A 20,449-nucleotide genomic window follows, 5' to 3' on the forward strand; every position below is an offset into this window, starting at 1 on the left:
TTTGCATATCAATGTGCAAATCATAAGGAACATATAAATCTGTAAAAAGATATTTTTCAAGTGTCTTCAAATGGGCCAAACTTGGGCTCATTCGAAAGGTCTCACGGTCAGGCCTTTTAGTCTGAAAACCGCATGTTTATGTGTGTGTGGAGTGTTAAGCACCAGGGACAGGCATGTTTACTTGGGTGTGGATGGTGTTCAGGGACAGGAATGTTTGCTTGTGTGTGGGTAGTGTTCAGCACCAGGGACAGGCGTGTTAACATGTGTCTGGAGGGTGTTCTGCATCAGGGACAGGCGTGTTTACCTGCAAATGGGTAGTGTTCAGCAAATATGGTCACAGCAGCAATCATTCCAGATCAAAGACATTTTGGGAGCTTTGGCAGGATCATTGTCATAGTGTCAGCTTAACAAGTAATCCTAATGCAAACTATTCAGCAGTTGCCTATCACCTAACCTAAATACAAATCAGGCAAAATCCTGAAAAGGGTATGATAGCACATCTTGTTTATTTACTTTTTACACCTGCTTCATCACAGCTGACAACGTGTATAGTACATGTACGTGTAATGTAGAATGGTTTACCTCTAATTACAAACACAACACATCATACACATATATTCAGCACAGGGCTATCATTGTAATCCTGGAAAATAAATAGAGAACAATGTGTTAACCTATTTGCATTGCATGGATTGCACTAATTGTTTAAACATGCAGACCTCACTTCAGCATACAAGTCAATGTGACATCAAATCTAGCCTTTGCACATGTAAGAATCTCGTGAATCAATGGAGTGTGTTTACTGCAAAATTGAAATATCAGTAACTGTGTACATAGGTATACTCTTCAGGTTATGTCTCTTGGCTGTGTATGATGGTCAAAGTCAGACCTTGGAGAGGGCACCTCTTACACATGGCTTTCAAATGCTTACTTTGCAAAATCATGCACAACACAAAGCTAAACGTGTCAAAATTACGGAAGACAAGATGGAGAAACTTCACGCTCTGGTTGAACCAGGCAGCCTCTCTCCGAAGTTCCTTGTATTTACATGGACTCTAGCAGCTGAGAGCCATTCAGAACCCAATATCCCACCAAGAAGACACACTTCACTATTGTTTTATAAATAAATTCAACTTCTGTTCTCAATATTCTGTTAAATCAATATTCAAATCAAACTCTTGTACATAATGTGGATATCTGTAACAATTATCAAAGGCATGTTCCATTCAATTGATGTTTTACATGGGAAGAAATTCATCTAAACATAACATATCTTATCTAAGAAGAATTTATTACATGCTAGAGCTCAATTGCCAAATGTATGATAATGTCCCTCTTTTACTCTCTTATCTGATAAGATGATTCATAATCTTGATAGAGCAAAGGCAGCTGAAACCACCAGTTGCAACTATAATGTCCAGTTCCTGTTGCATTTTTTTCAAGTTTCAATGAAATATTTTTCCCAGACAACATAATAGACAGGAGAAGCCATCAATAATATTTTATGTGAAATGTTTAACAAAAAAATTAGAAGCCTGACATCAACAAGTCAGAAACATTTCAACTTTTCAGTGCTGCTACCATCTCTGCTTATACATGCAGGCTTTACGCATCTGACTACACCATCAAAACTTCAAGTGACACCCATTAAAAAATTTGAAATGGCTCTGAATGAGGAAACTTTATCAAAGTTACAAATGCATGATATCTGTTTCCATAGTGCACATTAAGTCTGTGTTAATTGACTCATTTGCAGAGCAGGCTGAAGAACATTTGCATGTTTCCAATTCTTAGATAAGGAATTTAGTCCTTTCAAATGCATAGTAAAAAAGCCTCTAGCATTCAAGAGCCATTTCAAATCCTGGGCTGTGTTTCTTAAAGCAGAATACTAAAAACCAGCTGTGTTGTAAATCCAACCTTTAGACTACCACATCACATTTTAACAACTTGCAGGGAAGTTCTCAGCGTTGTGGGTGTTGGTGAGAGTTATGAGAGTGTGCTCTCCAGTTTAAGGTGCTTGTAACACGTTCTGCAGACAGGGACTGGTCGTTGTGAGTAGTGCCCGGGAATAGGTGTCTGTTTGTCAATACATCGGGTACAGAAGATATCGCCGCATCGCCAGCAGTGGTACTGGAAAAGGAGATAATGACAAATCTTAAAATCTGAACTGTAAACTTTACAAATGTAACTTCACTTGAGATATGTTACCAAAAACTAATGTACCAGTACCAAAATAACATCAGGCCTTCGAAATCCAATTTTCAAAATCATTACAAAAGTTGGTCTTAACCATTCTTATGCTGGCTAACCTTGTACCTAGCACAAATGGTGCTCAAAACAGTCATAGTAAGGAGATTGCTAACCTATAGCATTGTAAAGATCCTATTTTTCACACTTGACCACGGACTTATTCATGCACATCAGCAGTTGGCGATCATTCTGCACATTTCATTTTCTATCAATCACAGAGTTTCCAATTGAACGAGACACTTCTAAACATCACACACAAAGACGGATTTCTTACTTTCTTGTTAAAAGCGTCCAGTGGGGTTTCACACGAACACTGGCGGATGTTCCTAAAGGCTTTCCACTCCAGCGCCACCGAGTCCATCTCCAGCGACAGCCGGTTCAGCGACACGTCCATGGAATCACCCGCTCCTGCCGACGGCGAATTCTCCACCTTGACATTTGTCTCGGGAACCTCTTGACCTTCGCTTGCTTCAGCCTCCTCAACAAGGTCATTGGTACTGTTCAAAGTGTCATTCTTTTCTTCATTTTCCTCTGTGCTTGCACTGTCCCCATTGACAGGAGATTGAACATCTTCAATCCCAGACTCACTACTTGCATCAGATGCAGCGTTAGCTCCATTGTCTTCACTAGGGCCGTCTTCGGTCGGCACAGGGGTGTTAACCGCGGCGTCAGGATTGATGTCACCCTTCGCTTGCTGGTCAGGCGACAGCACCGTGTCTTTACCTAGCAGCTTCTTAACACCAGCTATTCTCTGTAACATGGAAAACAGGATGATTTAGACAGTGGGTTACAGAATCTTTTAGCTAAGGTATCAAAGGAAATTGTATAGCAATGAATTTTGCTAATAGATTGCTACTAATTTTGCTACAGGTTATTCATTCATATTTGAAAGACATAAGTAACCTTTTCCAGCAGCCTGACATGGTCCTCCAGGGAGGCTGAATGGTCCTTCATTGCACTGACGGTGTCGGTTACAGACTCCCTGGGGTGGACACCACTCTCGTACCTGTTGTACATGCCACGCCAGAACCTGCACACAACACACATGTACAGTATGTCAGAATCAACTGCTTTCAAAACCTTCAGCTAAAATCGCTTATCATGTGAACGAGAATCTCCATGTCTGTAAACACTGTGTTTTCTTTTTACCAAAATAAAGTTACTCAAGCAACTGGACATGATTTTGGAAACAGTCAGACGTTTCAGGTAACATCCACTACCTTTCGTCAGTAACACTAAGTGAGATCTGTGCTTATTTATTTTGGCATCCTAATATATCTTTGTTTCAGGTTTCTATTTCTTTGCTCTTCACTTGCACATACATTTTGAGTATGAGGGGATTTAGGCTGATTAGGGAAAAATCTTCACTGTCACTGATATCAAGACATTTTTCTTTGGAAAACAATCTTCATCAACCTTCAATGGGTAAATTTTGCATGGTGAGGAATGCAGTCAAAAATATCATCTGTAGAAAATATAGAAAGGAAGTCAACCCTTGCAAAGTTTTGCATGGAGAAGTCAGTAAGACTGTGGACCTACTTGAAGTTCTGAGGTGCGGTGTTGGGAAAGAGGATGCCCTTAGTGACAGGATGTTCCCTTCGGTACAGCGGGTTGACATAGTCACTCATGTTCTTCCTCATGAAGCCCCACAGGGAGTAGGTTTTAGAGCTCAGGCTGTAGTGTGAAGGGTCAAACAGGGAATCAACTACATGTAGTACATTATTGTACGTCTTGCTCCCAAAGACAGATGGACAACAGTACAAGGCAGTACTCGCACACAAGTAGCAAGTCATCACAAACTAAGAAGCCACAATGGCCAGTATCGTACAAAATGAGGTCATATGTCATAATTCTAATAAAAAGCCCCAAAAAGAGCATTTTATAAAACTTCCCATTGGCAAATAGATTACCATGATATGCCCTCTGTGGGCAATCACACAGCAACCAAATCATTTCCAGAATCTGAGGAAGAGAATAAAGCGCTAGTGACCTGAGCTCCTCCCGTTCCCTCTGACAGTTGCCCAGGAAGGTGCCAAACTGACAGGAGTAGGCGTGGTCGTGCAGCGTCAGGAGGAAGCTCTCGTTAAACTGGAACGCACACGGGAACTGCTGCGTCAGCTGCCAAACACACTCCACAAACTGTGTGAAGACTGGAGACACCTCTTTCTCTTCTACTGCTGTCAGTCCAAGTCTGGGGGACAGAGGGAGTTTTGTTCTGTAAGTACTGTTACATAACATCAATTAGATTAAACAAACATTGTGTAAGAGACCTCTTTACAATTCAAGTGTAACAGACAAATGGTAACCTCAAATATATGGGCGAGGAAGGTATCAACAAATCCAACACATACAGCATGAAGAAGGATTAAACATCTATCAGTTTAACGGTAAAGACTCATACCTATCTGTGAATTTGTGCCCAAAGTCAAGCCACTCCTTTTCAATCAGTGCCTGTGAACAAGTGGGTAACACGCATGTGAGTAAGCAAACATGGTGTGGTTACCTTTAAATGTCAGAATTAAAAGCAAAACATCTCAGAATGGACCATACCTATGAAGGATTGAGGGAGTTGTGAAAGTGATCATATATTTTTCCGTCAAGTGAATATTTTGTGATAATTCATCTTTAACCTCTTTTTTCTTTTTCTTGTCATCTTTCCTTTTTCCCTATTTTTCCCCTTTTGCACTGAACCTTCTCTCCCACGATCCTTCTGTGGTATGTAAGACAATGAACAAAATGTAGTTGACACAAACCTGAAAGCCTTGCAGAGTCCTGTAGTAGGGGTCTAGGAACACGCCAGCCAAAGAGCAGGTCTGCGCTGTTCTATCCCAGCCGTCAGAACAGTGGACCAGCACACTGGCATGGTCATCAACCACTGCCTGGAGGGAACAGAGCACAGGTAAGGCACAAGTTAGGCACACAGAGGGCACAAGTAAGGTACACACAGGGCACAAGTAAGGCACACACAGGGCACAGGTAAGGCACGCACAGGGCACAGGTAAGGAACACACATTTGTGTCCAATGTGTGTTCCTGTGTAAGGCACAGACAGGGCACAAGTACTGTTTTAACCTTAGATCAGCTACGCCTCAACCACAAACCGATTTTCAGTGAAAGTTAGCCAGGAGAAGGTTAACAACAGTTTGTACATGCATTACCTTTGCTATGAAGAGGGAGGTGTCCATGATGGCCTTGATGTGCTTGAGCCAGCTGCTGTTCTCCAGTCCACTCAGGAAGTCTCCAACAGACGGATTCTTCAGGTCACACACTGCAGAGGACAAGATTTCTGTCATCAGAACTGGACTATGTAGAACTCAAGACTCAAGTCATCTGAAATTATGTGCTGTATATCACATAAAACAAGACCATAGACTTCTCACAAAGAGAAGAAAAGGCGCAGCCCATGTTTTGGTTAAGTTTGATGTTTCATAAACAACAACCTGAGGTTAGGGATTGAGAATATTTATGATTAACGATAAGATCTAGCATCTATTTCAGCATTGATTTAGGGGGAAAGGTATTGAGTTCAGAGTTGAGCCTTACCCTCTATGAGCTTGTTCAGACTGTTTCTCATGATATGGATGTTCTCGATCCCCAGGAACTGGAAGCGGATGTTGGAGTAGAAGTCGGTGCTCTCATAGCCCTTCCCAGCCGCCTTGTTTGCCATGGCATTGATCTGGAAGAGACGGGTTATTTCATTGTTAGTTACTTTATTGGGAAAGGAACTAAACAGAACAATATAAGATTCTCTATGCACTGTCTTTCATGGAAACCAGACAAAGCAGAAAAATATTACTCCAAAGCACTTCTCAGGACTCTATAGGTTCCAGTGGTAGGGCTTGTACACATTTTATATCAGTCCAACTGGCATAGATTATGACAGTATGAAGGTAAATAGCCTCCTAAGTTTGTAACTCTTCTCACATGGCAATAAGCTTTCCAATCTGTGAATGCAGGGGTAATGAGGGTGAAAATGCTGTGATCTGCAGAGAGCTGACCTTGGGTCTTGTGTCCACCACATACATGAAGTTACAGTTGGGGTTAGCCCTCATGATGGCTTGCAGCATCTGTTCATCCTCCAGACACCTGGCACTGAACCCAGACAGAGGCTGGCTGCACCTGCAGATGGTTGCCTGGGAGACACCATGGCAACAGGACTGTCACTGCACCAATCACCACATTAACTACAGTAACTTCACTACATTTAGTATTTTGAACTGAAATTGTTTCAACACTTAAGCATCAGATTTGGAGTTCAAAAAGGATATCAACAGAATATATGTTTATGTGGCCTAGTGTGAACACCAGTAGTTGCACATCACCATTGCTCAGTACTGTGTTGTTACTTCACTCACATGGTTGTCTTTGTGATAGTATGACAGGACAGGTAGCCTGCCCCTGCTCCTGAACTTGGAACTCCCCAGCAGTATGGGGGTGGTGGCACCGGCGGGTACGAACAGGGTCCGTGGGTACGTGTCACAGATCTGGGGACACAAAAATAAAAAATCTTAAGGTTGTGTCAGATAGGAGAAAAGAATACAGCATGAGCTGCTATTTTATGTACAAAATAACTTTTGCTGAGCTATACTACTGGCTCTTTCTCATAGTTCCTGAGATAAATGGATAGCTTCACACCTGATTCATAAGAATATGAACTGCACCAACTAGTGATTAGCTACAGCTGTCTTCATTCTACTCAAGTTATTGTCAGTCTCCAAAGCTTAACATATAAATCATAATCTTGTTTGAAGTCATATAGGGTTGTCATGTATACCTCTAGACCAGCTGCTAGACTGAAACAGAGGCTATTTACTAGTATGTGCCCACCACCCTAGTCTCTACCAGACTAACTATGCCAGCTATAGGGAGAATATTTGCCAGGGAAGTTTGGCAACCAGAGGGCTTCAATTGCCCCTCAGGCAAAATATTGAACCTCCCTAAGGACTGATTCTACTGGCCAGTTATTTCCTTTTTTGCCAAATTCTATGACCCATACATCTGTAGGAAGGCCTGGTGGAGGCTACCTGGTAGTCCTTGTTGATGGGAGACTGGGCCCATCTGTTGTTGGGGAGTCCCTGTCGGGAGAACTCCGCCTCCAGACTGAAGTAGTTCCAGCCGTCCTCGTGGTCCAGAAGGGTGGCCTGGGGGTTGTACTGGAATGCATACAGCTCCGTAATGGATGCTGGGAAAAAAGGATGCAATCTTATGTCATGTCCTGACGCAATTTCCTTGTACATATAGGCCAATACATATCTACCTCTATTCTAAAAAGAAATCGATTAATCTCTGACGCAAACAATTGATGTTTCCTGTGTATCATGTAATATACTTCCATATATGTATTCTGTATTATTCTTATTGGATACCGTAGTGCTTAGACTTAAGTTTCGTAGAATCAATTAGTATTGTTAATAAGCAAAGACATATATATGTCTTGACATTTTGTACTACTTACGAACTTGCCATACATTGTACCCGTTACATTTGTTGTGAATAAACTTTGATTGATTGATTTTATATGTGCTACATTGTACATGTGTATAGAATGGAACATACAGAAATTTAGAAGGGTATTGTACACAAAACATATTCAAGTGCCAGCAAGCCAAAAGTATCTTTATAGAAACATTTCTACACAATATATATGGTTTATGAGTCATGTGAGCCCTTGATTGCTTCATAGAAATCATGTGATAAATACATCAAAGTTTACAATATTTCCAAAGCCCAGGCACATTTCATCTAATAGAAGGTAACAAATATGGCAAAGATTCTGACCTGGTTTGGATAACATAATTAAGGATTCAAAGATGTCATGACATTCCCTCTCCTTAGCAATGACGAAGGTGACAGTTTGGAAAGTCTTGCAGCGGATAAGGAGTGGAGACCCTACAGTGGTTAACGGCAGTTTCTCCACGGAGTCTATGTGCATGTGGAGGACCTGGGAAGCCATCAGACATTATAGGGGTTCAGTGAGCTTAAATAAATTTCACCTTTTTGTGATACATTCAGAGTTTTATTTCATACAACTTGTATGTACATGTAGTACCATTTGTACACAGGTTATCAAATATATTCTCGAATTCATTCAGAATTTCTACTTGGATGAACAACAACTAAAGAGCTAGTCAGTAATGATTTGTGTGTACATGGAACAAAAGTCTGTGACTTACTGTATGTTACATATAAAATATTAATTTTCTCGTCCCTAATCTAATTTGAACAGTTGCATATGTCAGGCTATAGAATTTTCATATGATAAAGGATAAAACAATCATGGAACAAAAAATCTAGGCTCTACAAAGTCTTAAAGTTTGTCTTCTAGTTCTATGTAATAAATGGCATCTGAAAACAGAAGGTGTAAATGATTAGCCACTGCATTCCTGTTTATATAAATTATAATTATGACCGGTGGCTGCATACTGTAGCAGTTAGTGGGAGCATTCAAGGTCAGATAAACAACAGGAATGTTGGTTGCGTGACTAGGATGTTTTGATGAATTATGCATATGAAACAATCTTCTTTCAAGGACGGATAGAATTATGTCAACAATATTTCACCCCAGATCAGATCATAGTTTTCTAGTTGAAAAAAACACAACTTAGTTTCTTGAGCAAAACATTATGTAAGAAATTATCCATCAGTCAGGCAGGTACAAAAACCAGAATGATTGTTGTCTTTCCAGCTCTGCCTACGCTAAAATTTACTGTTACTAATTTCAAGGACATCTTATATGGTGGTGGTTGATGCATGTAGTTACAGTTGATGATCATGCAATAAAGTAATTAATTTTGTACAGTGGCTGTGTGTGTTTGCATCATGGTTAACCTTTAGCACACTAAAGTAGCTGTTGTTAATCATTATTACATACTAAAAGTATGCTGGTGACAAGGAAGCTTTTCTTAAACATCCCCTCTCTTCACTGGACTTACCCATGTTTCCCTCTTACTGTTGGGGTCGACGAAGATGAGGTGGGTGGCAGTGAGATAGAGAGTCCCAATGGCTGGTTTCCTGGTGTTGAACCGGTCCTGTAGCCGGACATTCTCTACCTACAGGGTACATGGAATAAAAGGGTCTTCACTGTTTTCAAAAAGGTTATATATTCTGCACAGCAAGACAGGGCACTGTGGAGATGGTAAAAATAACCTTCAAATTCAGTTGTTTATGTTCCTAGTGCCTCTCCTTTATTTTCCCTTCGTTTACTTGTTCCGGACACTTGTGTTGTATTTAACCCATGCGCAACTGCTGATAATCTCAGATATGAGGCTAAGCAGTAAAGAAGAAGAAGAAGAAAAGGTATCAGGAAGTACATTGTGTATATCATTATTACCCATGCCATTTTGAGGTGTACGACATTTAGAGAATATGTGAAGATCAGATAACCAAGCTGTACTACAGGGAATTATTTTTGAAATCCAGTTTGTTCTCATACAGATATGGCGGAAAGAGCTAAAACAACTGCAGCAGCTGGACCACAAAAGTAATAGAGTAATGATTTACTAGTAATAGTATTGGACACAGCTGATTGGACAGTTGTAGATACTAAAGACTGAAGGACAGAAAAAGTACATTGCATTAAGTTCCATTCATGAATGATGCATTTATCATTGTGAATTGCAAGGAGGTATTAAGCTGTCAAACATATTTGTTATTAATTGCTTTTTCTGCACCTTTTTTAATGCGGTGCAAGGTATGAAATCACTGTGGTCAGTGTGTTAGTAAGCAGCATCTTTCAGCATAAGCATGAAGCAAGGATTGGGCCCAGTGCTCTGATCCACCCTGTTTTGCAAATTAACAGTGACAACTGCATCATCAAGCACAGGTAAGCTATTTCCTTCCCCTTTTTCATGATTCCCATGCACCCAGTGCACTGACTCCTGTTCTGCAAATTTACCTGGACTGGCATGAAAAAATCAGGCGGTGCATGGGGCTTTTGTGCACCCTTATTATTCGACCCCTGAAACAGAAAGGTGAGGAAGCGGTCAGTAGTTTGATGTCACAAATTTTGGCTGCCTGGGAAAAGCAGGTTCAACTACAGGTAGCATACATTTTTAGTGACCAATAGGTGCACTAAACTGTTTCCAAAAGACAGCAGCATTACATCTATAACTTTAAATAAAGAAGCAGATGATAAATTTTGTATAAATTCTACTTAATGGTAAAAAATAAAAACTTAGAAGAACAACAAAATTGCAAATGGTGTTACAGCCATCTATGATAAGTATGACAAGTAAAATGACAAAATAAGTAAGAAGACAACAAAAACAAGTTTAAACTTTAATGACAATAAGTCAAAGTCAAAATAACAAAAAGATAAATTGAGGAAAACAATTGTATCATAATGGTCTAAAGGTAAGGCTATGATTGGTGGAAGACTGTGCGTGTAGTTAAATCAACACAAATAAAGACAAGTAAAATTTTATCAAACTTAGATAGAATTGAATTTTTGTACAGAAATTACTTTATGGTTTTCCTCCAATATAAGGAGTGCTCAGTTTTCAAGGTCAGCCAGTCATTGCACATCAAAGTCCTAACCATTCCTCACCAATGTCTATACTGTACATGATTCCCACCAAGACCCCCTGGGGAATATACATCCAGGTGTTTATACAATTTTCACCTGGAGGTAATCAATAATTGCTATAAATCATGAATCTGTATCATAGATTTCACAAATGTCATGTTCCTACGGGTACTCACCGCCACCCAGCTACAGGGTGGCGGACAGGGAGTAGCGCACCTGCCCTTTGAGGCGCTAAAGCCAAAACATGTCAAAACAAAACACAGCGACTACCCCCTCCACAAGTACCCCAAACCCCCACTGTGACAGAGCCTTCAACTTATGAAGTGGCGCACGAAACAAGAAGAAGAAGCTATATGTACTTTCATGACAACACCTGATGTATACATCATGTATCTGCCAGTTGAGGTAGCCTCCACCCAGAGCCACACCCCCTGACTACAGGTACAACCCCGCCCCCTCCTGGGACAACAGTGATAGGTGCCATCACTGATTACCATAATGATGATGCAACCCTTTTAAATCACCCACACCCCTATTTTGACAGACGGTGCGACACAACAGTGTCAACAAAACTAGAGTACACAACATCTCTGATTGTATACGTAAGCTGCTTTAGTGCACATCTCAACAGCATGATGTCATGGCATGTCACGAGACTTCGCATCTAAACCCGACTCTTTGAAATTATAGCAAATATTGAAACGGAAGTAAGGCAACAGTTGGACACAGGTGACAGTTTATAGCACTTGCAGGAAACCTGCTTTTGATGTCAGCTGTTGTATTAACCCCGCACAAGAGATTCCGTCATCATTGTTCGTAAATAATGAGAAAACTCGGGTTGATTCCTGGGTCATAATGCCGGGTCGTGCCAGGGAACATACCGGAAGATGACAACACCACATAAACCACATCAACTTTAACAGCTACTAACACTATTGTTTCAACACACAAGAGCACAAAAGTTTACACGCAGACTCTACAGACTATGTGTGAACATACAGACTGGGTACTGAAGACAAAGAAGGTTGTGTTGGCGAGATAACGGCACAAACCTTGGGAGTTCGTATGTGCTCCATCTTCTTTTTTTCACTCGACCGCCATGACACATCCGGGGCAGGTGTTCCCGCATCCCATCATGCACTGTAGCAACATGGCGGTTTTTGGATTAAAGTGTCGCAAGTTTTACTTTGTCAGTTTGCTTATCAGTGAATTTAGACTTTCTACGAGATTCTTGTAGCCTATTTTGGTGATTTAAGAAAATTCTGAGATGCCGCCGACGGGTGGGTTCACGTTTGGGCAGACGCAGACGCCGGCCCAGCCGCAGGGAAGCCTGTTCGCCATGCCTGCCCCTGCCACTGCTCCCGCAGTCGGCGGACTCTCCTTTGGAACACCAGCAACTACAACGTCAAGTCTGACTAGGTAAGGCTGTTGGAAGGTGTTGAAGAATGTTTGAGAAAGTACTGTTTTCGTTTCCATAGATTCTAACCTCCCATGATACCAGCCATGATTTAGCAGTGTCTTGAATTATTTTTCAACGAAAATATCTGTAACCAGTTATAACCAGCCCGAGAGCATAATTTAGTGACGCATGACGATGGGGATTTCCCCAGGAGCTAACATCGCAATAAATTTATAAACGTTCTTTGGCATTTTCACAGCCAGTCTCAACAACAATGCTATAGAAGTACATGTTTTACTCTTTTGTCCAGCAATGCATTGTGTTCTTCTCAGTTATTTTTCAATGACCAAGAAGCTATTACTAGTAAGTTTGTGAATAACTTCTAAAAATTTTTATTCTCTACAGCACTGGCAGTATTGGAGGGCTGACATTTGGACAAGCAGCTCCAGTCACTGGACTAGGAGTGGGCAACACAACTCCAGGTGAGATAGCTTGTCATCACTCGGGACTCTAACAAATTAAACAATGGGTTAGTGGACTATGGCAGTTACCAGAAATGCCAGTAGCTAAATGATTAGCAAGGTTTTAATGTTCGCCACATGATATCCAACATTCGAACAATGGTGCAACAAGGTTTGAAATAACATAGTGAACAACAAATAGGGAGACAGAGAGCATAGGGATATCAATCGGATTTAGCAAGATGGGGAAAGTTAACATTTTACATACCAGTATTTCTCCCATTTTCAACAACTGCAGCAACAGGACTGTCCTTTGGAACACCATCCACCAAGACAGGCACTACAGGCTTCACCCTGGGACAGGCCGCTGCAGCAGCTACAACAGGCACTCCAGGCTTCAACCTCGGCCTGCCCACTGCCGCTGCCACCACCACCTCTAACTTTGTCCTGACGCTACCCACGGCTGCTACCACTACTGCTTCCATATTTGGTACACCTGCAGCCACCACTGCTGCAGCTACAACAGGTGGCTTGTTTGGCACGCCAGCCACCAGTACTCCTGCACTGACAGGTGGCATCTTTGGGAACAAAACCACTGCCGCCGCCACAGCAGCCACCACCACTGCAACAGGACTCGCTGGGGGTCTGTTTGGGGCGGCACCAGCCACGACAGGTGGTCTTAAACTAGGTAAGATGTCATGTTCATATTAGATACAATCTACTCCCATCAGTAGTACTATCAAAGTTTCAACATTTGTTTTTCCAACTTAACAGATATTTTGTTGCTCTCCTCTTTGAGCAAGTTTAAAAGAATGATTTTGTCATCAGGTGGCCTTGGTGGTGCAGCCACAACCACCGCCACTGGTACAGGACTGGGTGGGGGTTTCTCTTTTGGTGCACCAACAGCAACGACTACAACAACTTCAGCTGGTGGCCTGACGCTGGGAGGGTTGACTGGGCTGGCAGCACCTGCAACAACTACAGCCAGTATAGGGCTGGGAGGGACCGGCCCCACTTCCCAGGCCAGCACAACCACAACAGGTATCTGTGTATGTGTGATCTGAACAAGATAGCTATTGTTCATGTTTCTCCAGATGCCGTCTGTAACTTTAGTGGCAGATATGTGCAATCATTTTTGGGTAGTATCAAAATATAGTAGTTCTAATGTTCATATTACATTTTTAGTATAACCAAGGTTGTACAGTTAACTGGATGTTGCTTCCAAAATTGGGCGGGGGAATTCAAAAACAAGAAGTTAATTTGTGTGGCCATTTTCACAGAACATTTGGCTATCCCCAATGGAATTCCCCAAACTAGATTAAAAAATACTTTGTGTGCATGTGTTTTTTATGATACCCTTGTACTTATCATGATTTTTATGTTATTTTTCAGGTACTGTAGGAACTAAACCAGGGTAAGTTTTATCCATATCAAGATGTCATTTTGTTGAAAATCAAATCCAGTAAATTTGAATCGTTTGACCTTATGTAGATTCCTCACTTTCTTTTGTCATTTTTTATTCTTTTTACAGTGATGGCAAAGCAGGGAAGGACAATGAAGTACCCAATGAGATTGGTCAAAGTGTAGAAACATTTAGGTATGTATCCTGCAATTGTTTACCTGTGATATGTGATATTTAATATTGACAAACAGCATGTTCAGGGATTTCATTGTTATTTGGTGATTTTGATATCAAAATCTTAACATGTTTATCTGTAGGAAATATGTGAAAGAACAGAAGGATGTTCAGGATGAGATCTCCAGAGTGAGCTCCAAGCCTCTGGACAAGGTACAGGAGGACATCACAGCACTCAGACAGATGCTGTCTGTGGTGTCCAGTGGTCTACAGAGAAACGCTGTGGCCATAGAGAAACTCAAGGCAGACTCTGCACAGGTATCTGTTTTTAAGACCAAGTTAGAAAATTACTGTTATACCATTTAAGTTTTAGCCTCTGTGGTTATGCTAGTACTAGTAATGAAAAAAAACAGAATTGTCAATGTCATAACTAAAGAATCAATGTGTATTCGTAACAGAAATGTTAAGCAAAGTGTAACAGAAATGTAAAGCAAAGTGTAACTTATAAATATATATTTTAGTTATTTCTTCTGGTTCAAAAAAGTAGGTAATACTAGTAGTAGTACATAGTATAAAGAAGAGAAAATGCTTAGAATATGTCCTAGCAGAAGTATCTTTATTAAACTTTAAAGGAAACATTTCACTAAGATACATGTTTTCTATGTCTTCTTATGTTTCAGGAACTGAAGAACGTGGAAATTGCCCAACGCACTAAGGACACTCCCCCAGGGCTGCAGCACGAGCACACAGCTCCGGCAGAGTAAGTCAGATCCAGAGATTTGGTCTCACCTTAAGAATTTAAGTTTATGACTGTTAAGTCACAGCTGTTTAAACTTATTGTAGAGATAGGACTGCCACCAGCTGACTAGTTGTCCCTGTGTTCAGGTATTTTCAGCGCCTGGTGGAACAGTTTGAAGTGCAGATGTTGATGTGTCGTCAGCAGATTGAACAGCTGGAGAACCACATCGCTGCCCTGTCCCACCCTGCCTACTTCACACCACAAAGTAAGACTCCTGTATAAATGACAAAACCACAACATTACACACACTTTTTCACAATTTTCCAGGCTTGTGCCGGTGTGCATGTTTTTCCAACTGACCCATACTACTAGTAACATTTTTTAAAGATCTGGATTTGTATTTTGTTGCTTATACAGGGAAACAGTTTGGATAACCGTAACATTTTTGGTGTAGTCCAACTAAGTAGCTCTGCCATCAATGTGTGATTTGTGATGATTTTGTACCAATGTTTCAGCCCTGTCTTCTGTGCTTCGGAGACTACATGAGACCTTTGTGGCACTGGCAGGCAACCTGCATGGGATCCATGAGGCAGTCAAGGTACCTTTACAGAAAATAGACTAAGACGAAAATTCGCCAAAAGACAGTTACTAGTACTCAAGCAACTGGATAAAGTTTTGAAACAGTCGAACGTTTCAGACAGCATCCGCTATCTTTCGTCAGTGACTTATTTGTTATAACCTGGATGTCTAACCTTCATCGACGTAAGAAGAACATTTTTTAAGCATTGCCATCGTAAATTGTACTCAATTTTAAGTAGTTTGACTCCACTTACAATGATGTACTGCTCTATCCAGACTCAGAAGGAGCAGTACCTGGTCTACAGGAAAGTTTTCCTAGGTGACACCTCAGATGTGTTTGAGGCCAGACGGAAGTCTCAGTCAGCCTCCACCAGGTCCAAACCACCTCCAGTCACTGTGGGACCTTCTCCTTTTACTGGTACCGGATATATTGATTTTGTTTGTATCTAACTACTTCATTTTTTCAAAGGTTGAGTGATGCCTTATCTCATTTTTTCGGTTACCTTCCTTATACAAAAAGATTTTGTCGTCCATCTTTTAAAGAATGTTTTTGACATTCCCATCTATTGTTACCTTGTCATCACCATATATGGTCAAATCTTTTTCCTAGGAATGACCAATGCAGCAGCTGTTGCCATGGCAACAGCACTGAATGCCCAACAGCAGCCAACAGCAGGTAAGTAAAATAAGTCATTGCTATTCGCTCGCTCACTCACTTGCTATTGATATATTAACTCAATAATTGAGCTGTTAGATGTCAAATACATATTGGAACTTCCTGTAAAAATTGGAACAGTGAATACTGGTGAAGGGTAAAAAATTGGGAATGGATAGATCAAGTTTTACATGTTATTGATTGCATTAGTACAGTAGTTACATTGACTGCAATATAGCATTATAGGATAAGTTAGAGTATGTTTTAATCCCTCCCCACTCCAGGTGCCCCTCCTACACTGGGTCTGAACACAACAGGCATAGGTGGACTGGGCACGACTGGTGCCTTTGGTGCAGGTGCTACAGGCCTGGGCACCACAGGGCTGGGCACAACAGGCTTGGGCACAACAGGTCTAGGCACAACAGGCCTCACCGCTACTGCCTTTGGGACAGGAACAACCGGGTTTGGGACTGGAACAGGGACCACCTCCTTCGGGACCACTGCTCCACAGTTTGGTACACCGTTTGGTGCCACCGCTACCACCAAACCAGCTACAGGTCAGCCATATGCGTTTGTCTTTTGCTGTGAAAACCAAGTGTTAAGTGAAAAATCTAAGCTAGCCTTACTTCTGGTGTGAGGAGGAATGCTTTGTTCCTTATTCCCCTATCTTCTTTTTTCCTCGCCATGATCTTGGTACTATTATTTTACTTTGGGAAACTTAAATGTTCAAGCAGTGGTAGCTAAAAAGGCCATTTGGGTGGAGGTGCGAGTCTCATGTATTGATTCTGTGCACAAAAAATTGACGGAAAGCTTGTGTCAAGGTGTTAAGGGTCTGTAGTTTTGAAAAGAATACTTACTTTGACCACCTGTTCACACAGGTTTTGGTTCAGGCAGCCTGAGTGCAGGGATTGGAACTGCCACAAGCACATTTGGGTTTGGTAATCAAACAACCAAGCCCATGGGTAGGTGCCAGACATGACAGTAGATATGTGGAAACATCCGTGTGTGTTAACGTTGTTGGTTCATTTGCATCTGGTGAGGAAACTGTCTCTGAAGCCTGCATCATTGGACGATCAAGTCTTCGGCTTTGTATTATAATTACTGTAAAAATTTGGTCAAACCAACCAGTTCTAAGCAAAGCTGAAGAATGACTGTGAAACAAGATACCTTGATTTGTAAGAGAACATATAAATCCTGGCTCTATCACTTCTCAAAAGATGTGTTTCGGCATTGGAATTATATTCTGTATGGATTCTAGTCAAAGAACTCATCTATCTGATATACTACATAAAGTAAAGGTACAATTGACCTGTGTTGACTCTTTGTTTAGATGCAGACTTCATAAACACTATCACAGTATCAGAGCTTGGCTTTTTTATAGGTGTTAGTTTATAATTTCATGCCCCAAACTTATGATATACCTTGTCATATGATTCCTTCTTGCTTATCCTGGGATGGAGCATCAAAGGGAAATAGACCTTCACATTTCTATTTTGGGCATTTTGTTCCTGTAAAATCGTTTTGCATATGCTTGATTATTTTTGATTGTACGTATATGTGGTTTATGATAATGCAGTCATGACTTTGCTCAGTGCATCTTTTCTGATAACAATAGCATGCTTATGATATTGAACTAACATTAATTTTCTCCATTCCATTTGTCTTTTTCCCAAAATGTCTCCTTTTTATTCATGCTTTTCTCTTTTTCTCCTACTAGAATATTTTATCAAGTATCCTAAACCAGGCCAGTTGTAGACCAGTGTTACAAACAAACAAAGTTGAGGATCAAGAAAACTGTGTATTACATGTATCTTTATGTATCTTTATTTGAACTCATGTTGTACGGCTGATTTTCTTTGCAGTTTGGCCAAATTTGTATGATGTATATTAAAGTTAATTAAAAGTTACTTCATGTGATGTAAGAGAAGACAGAAACTTGTGCTGGCAACATTGAATCTGTTTTAGAACAGTTGATAATTCAACACTGCATTGGCAGTGTTACAAATGATTGGTTTAAAGGTGTCTTTTTGTATATTACATGATTAACAATTATTGCTCCGCATGTTGGACCCGGTTCATATCAGGCTTTGCTAATTTGGCACAGGATCGATTCCGATTAATCAAATCCACCTAAACCCCCTCCTTGTAGCCAGATTTGGACCGTTCATACTAGGCTTCGCATATCGGGGTCAATCCTGTGTGTAGGTGAATTCAGATTGAAAAGATATGTAAATCAGTAGACTGGAACTGGCCTGGTTTAGGCAGGTAGCTCTATCTGTGCTGTACCTTGTCTCTCAGCAGTGGTGTGGTCTGACGTGGTGTGTTGCTCTGCTCTGCTGCAGGTTTTGGTGCTCCCTCTCAGTCCACTGCCTTTAGTGGGCTTAAGTCTTAGTGGGACATGTCTTCCTCACCACCCACCACCCTCGTCTGTAGGTCAGAACAACCTCCTCCCCTCACCACACTTCATGCACTCTTCAGTAGGCAACGCCATTCTCATACCATTCCTTGGTGCTCAGGATTTATCGTAACCAGTTTGAACAAAAAACTAAGAAACCAGCCCCCCCGAAGACTGAAATCTAACATTCAAAATAATTCCAGGATTGGTGGTTATTTTTGAGAAATACTCCATATGCACAGAAATCCTACCTCATCGCAGAGAACCAAGGAATTGTATTGGTGTGGCATAACTTAAGGAGTCTTTGAACAGTGTGATTAACACTGTCATAACTGCTATGCCTTTTGGTGGGCTTGGGGTATTGTCTGCCAAGTATGCTGTGGCCATATTTGTTTACCAACCATATTGTTCACACAAACAAAGGTACTTATGATGTATTACATGTAACGGAATCATAGAAAATCTGTACTATCTGACCTCATGTTGTGTGCATACTCAAAGAAAATGCCTCAGGCGCCACTGATAAAAAATGCTAAAATGTATATTTAGGCATTAAACTTCTGTTCTGTAATAACAGTTCATCAGCATGGCTTGTTTAGACATTTCTGTATTAACACTGCTGTCTTGTGCTGTAATCAGTAGAAATGCACCCAATGGATGGCAGTGAAAAGGCATAGAATCAAATATAGACACTGTTTCTGTCTGTGTTTTTGTTCTGTTTAGAAATAGACAGCTGCAACCAAAACTCAATCCTGATAACAAATGCCATCTGGATATAACAGCATTTCACTTTATTTTTCTTCTGGCTGCCTTTTTCTGTTACCAACTTGGCTTTGAGTACAAAGATGCCCTCACAACAGGGATAGAGTTAGACAGGGGGCAGCGCAGATGCTTTTCAGAAGAGATAGGGCACATACAAAAGATGCTAAATTTCCTGTCCTAGACAGTACATACATGTTCCACTAATGCATGTTTCTCTGTATTGTTTCAAAGCTTATAACACAAACTAGTTTCATTCTGAATGTTGTGACTTTAACAGTTTGCCACGTTGTAGAGTTATTGTCAATATGTCATTGAAAAATGAGATGCATATTATGCAATTTAAGCATGCTCTGTTAGGCCAGGATGCTGCAGTGACATGCCCCTGATCAAATCTGCATTTCTCCCCACAGGTGCTGCTACACCCTTCCCATCAGGAGTTGGTCTGCTGTTTGGAACGTCTGCATCTGGTGCGACCGCCGCAGCCAACAAACCCTTCCAGTTACAAAAACCCCCCACTGGAAATAAGAAGGGGAAAAGATTTTAGTGATACTATATGGTCTACCATTAAAACGTTTCTTAAGAAACTATTAACAACTACTGAACATGAAGAACAATACTTAACATTATACAAAGTTCTAGTTAAGAAGAAAGGATAGATGTTAAGAAAAGAAAGTACGTGCTGAACTTTCTATAACTTGTTCTTGACTTGTAAATGCCAGACATACACCCAGTGCCATGTCTATGCCAGTTGTTTTCTTCAGAATGGAGGTAGATTCAGCTGCTTTACATGCCATGTACATGTACAGATTAGTTTGTCTTTCTGAAATAATCATGTTTGATGTAAACATTAAAACTAGAATGTGTACAAAAAAACATGTTTAGGTATTGCAATGTTTCCAGCTGTATGTTTTTACTGTGACACTTTTGTATTTACTACATTAGTGCTCTTCCCTACTTTATAACAGTAATTAAATGTTTTACCTGGAAATAAACATTCCTCTAATATGTCACTGGCATTATTCATAATCTTTGCACATCTACCAAATACATCAAGCCCTGGCCTTGGTTTACTTCATATAGTGCAAAAGAGAAGGTCGTCAGAAAGAATCA

General features: G+C 40.8%; 2 protein-coding genes across 8 annotated transcripts; one reads left to right on the forward strand and one right to left on the reverse strand.

Annotated features, from left to right (window-relative positions):
• Positions 1-487: 487 nt before the first annotated feature.
• On the reverse strand, positions 488-11,936 carry LOC136436595 (myotubularin-related protein 6-like). 2 transcript variants are annotated; one of them, XM_066430684.1, is made up of 16 exons: positions 11,826-11,924; positions 10,144-10,206; positions 9,182-9,298; positions 8,028-8,190; positions 7,274-7,431; positions 6,605-6,733; positions 6,248-6,382; positions 5,793-5,925; positions 5,408-5,517; positions 5,004-5,129; positions 4,652-4,701; positions 4,241-4,441; positions 3,790-3,924; positions 3,154-3,280; positions 2,525-3,001; positions 488-2,130 (listed from the first exon to the last, which is right to left on the reverse strand). In XM_066430684.1, exons 1-16 carry the CDS (start codon positions 11,847-11,849, stop codon positions 1,987-1,989), a joined length of 2,292 nt encoding a protein of 763 aa, XP_066286781.1. In that variant the 5' UTR covers positions 11,850-11,924; the 3' UTR covers positions 488-1,986. The 2 variants fall into 2 exon arrangements, with proteins under 2 accessions (XP_066286781.1, XP_066286782.1); XM_066430685.1 differs by lacking the exon at positions 10,144-10,206 and having other exon boundaries at positions 11,826-11,936.
• A 104-nt stretch (positions 11,937-12,040) lies between these two features.
• On the forward strand, positions 12,041-20,344 carry LOC136436596 (nucleoporin p58/p45-like). 6 transcript variants are annotated; one of them, XM_066430688.1, is made up of 16 exons: positions 12,041-12,192; positions 12,578-12,654; positions 12,932-13,321; positions 13,462-13,674; positions 14,026-14,047; positions 14,165-14,230; positions 14,353-14,527; positions 14,890-14,969; positions 15,095-15,213; positions 15,464-15,546; positions 15,804-15,945; positions 16,138-16,203; positions 16,467-16,739; positions 17,061-17,144; positions 18,525-18,611; positions 19,750-19,866. In XM_066430688.1, the coding sequence occupies exons 1-15, from the start codon at positions 12,041-12,043 to the stop codon at positions 18,572-18,574; spliced, it is 1,992 nt and encodes a 663-aa protein (XP_066286785.1). In that variant the 3' UTR covers positions 18,575-18,611; positions 19,750-19,866. The 6 variants fall into 6 exon arrangements, with proteins under 6 accessions (XP_066286785.1, XP_066286784.1, XP_066286783.1 ...); XM_066430687.1 differs by having other exon boundaries at positions 18,525-18,615; positions 19,750-19,863; XM_066430686.1 differs by lacking the exon at positions 18,525-18,611 and having other exon boundaries at positions 19,750-20,344.
• Positions 20,345-20,449: the final 105 nt, after the last annotated feature.

The sequence above is a fragment of the Branchiostoma lanceolatum genome, chromosome 6 (assembly GCF_035083965.1).
Source record: "Branchiostoma lanceolatum isolate klBraLanc5 chromosome 6, klBraLanc5.hap2, whole genome shotgun sequence".
In the NCBI taxonomy this organism is placed as follows: Eukaryota; Metazoa; Chordata; class Leptocardii; order Amphioxiformes; family Branchiostomatidae; genus Branchiostoma; species Branchiostoma lanceolatum.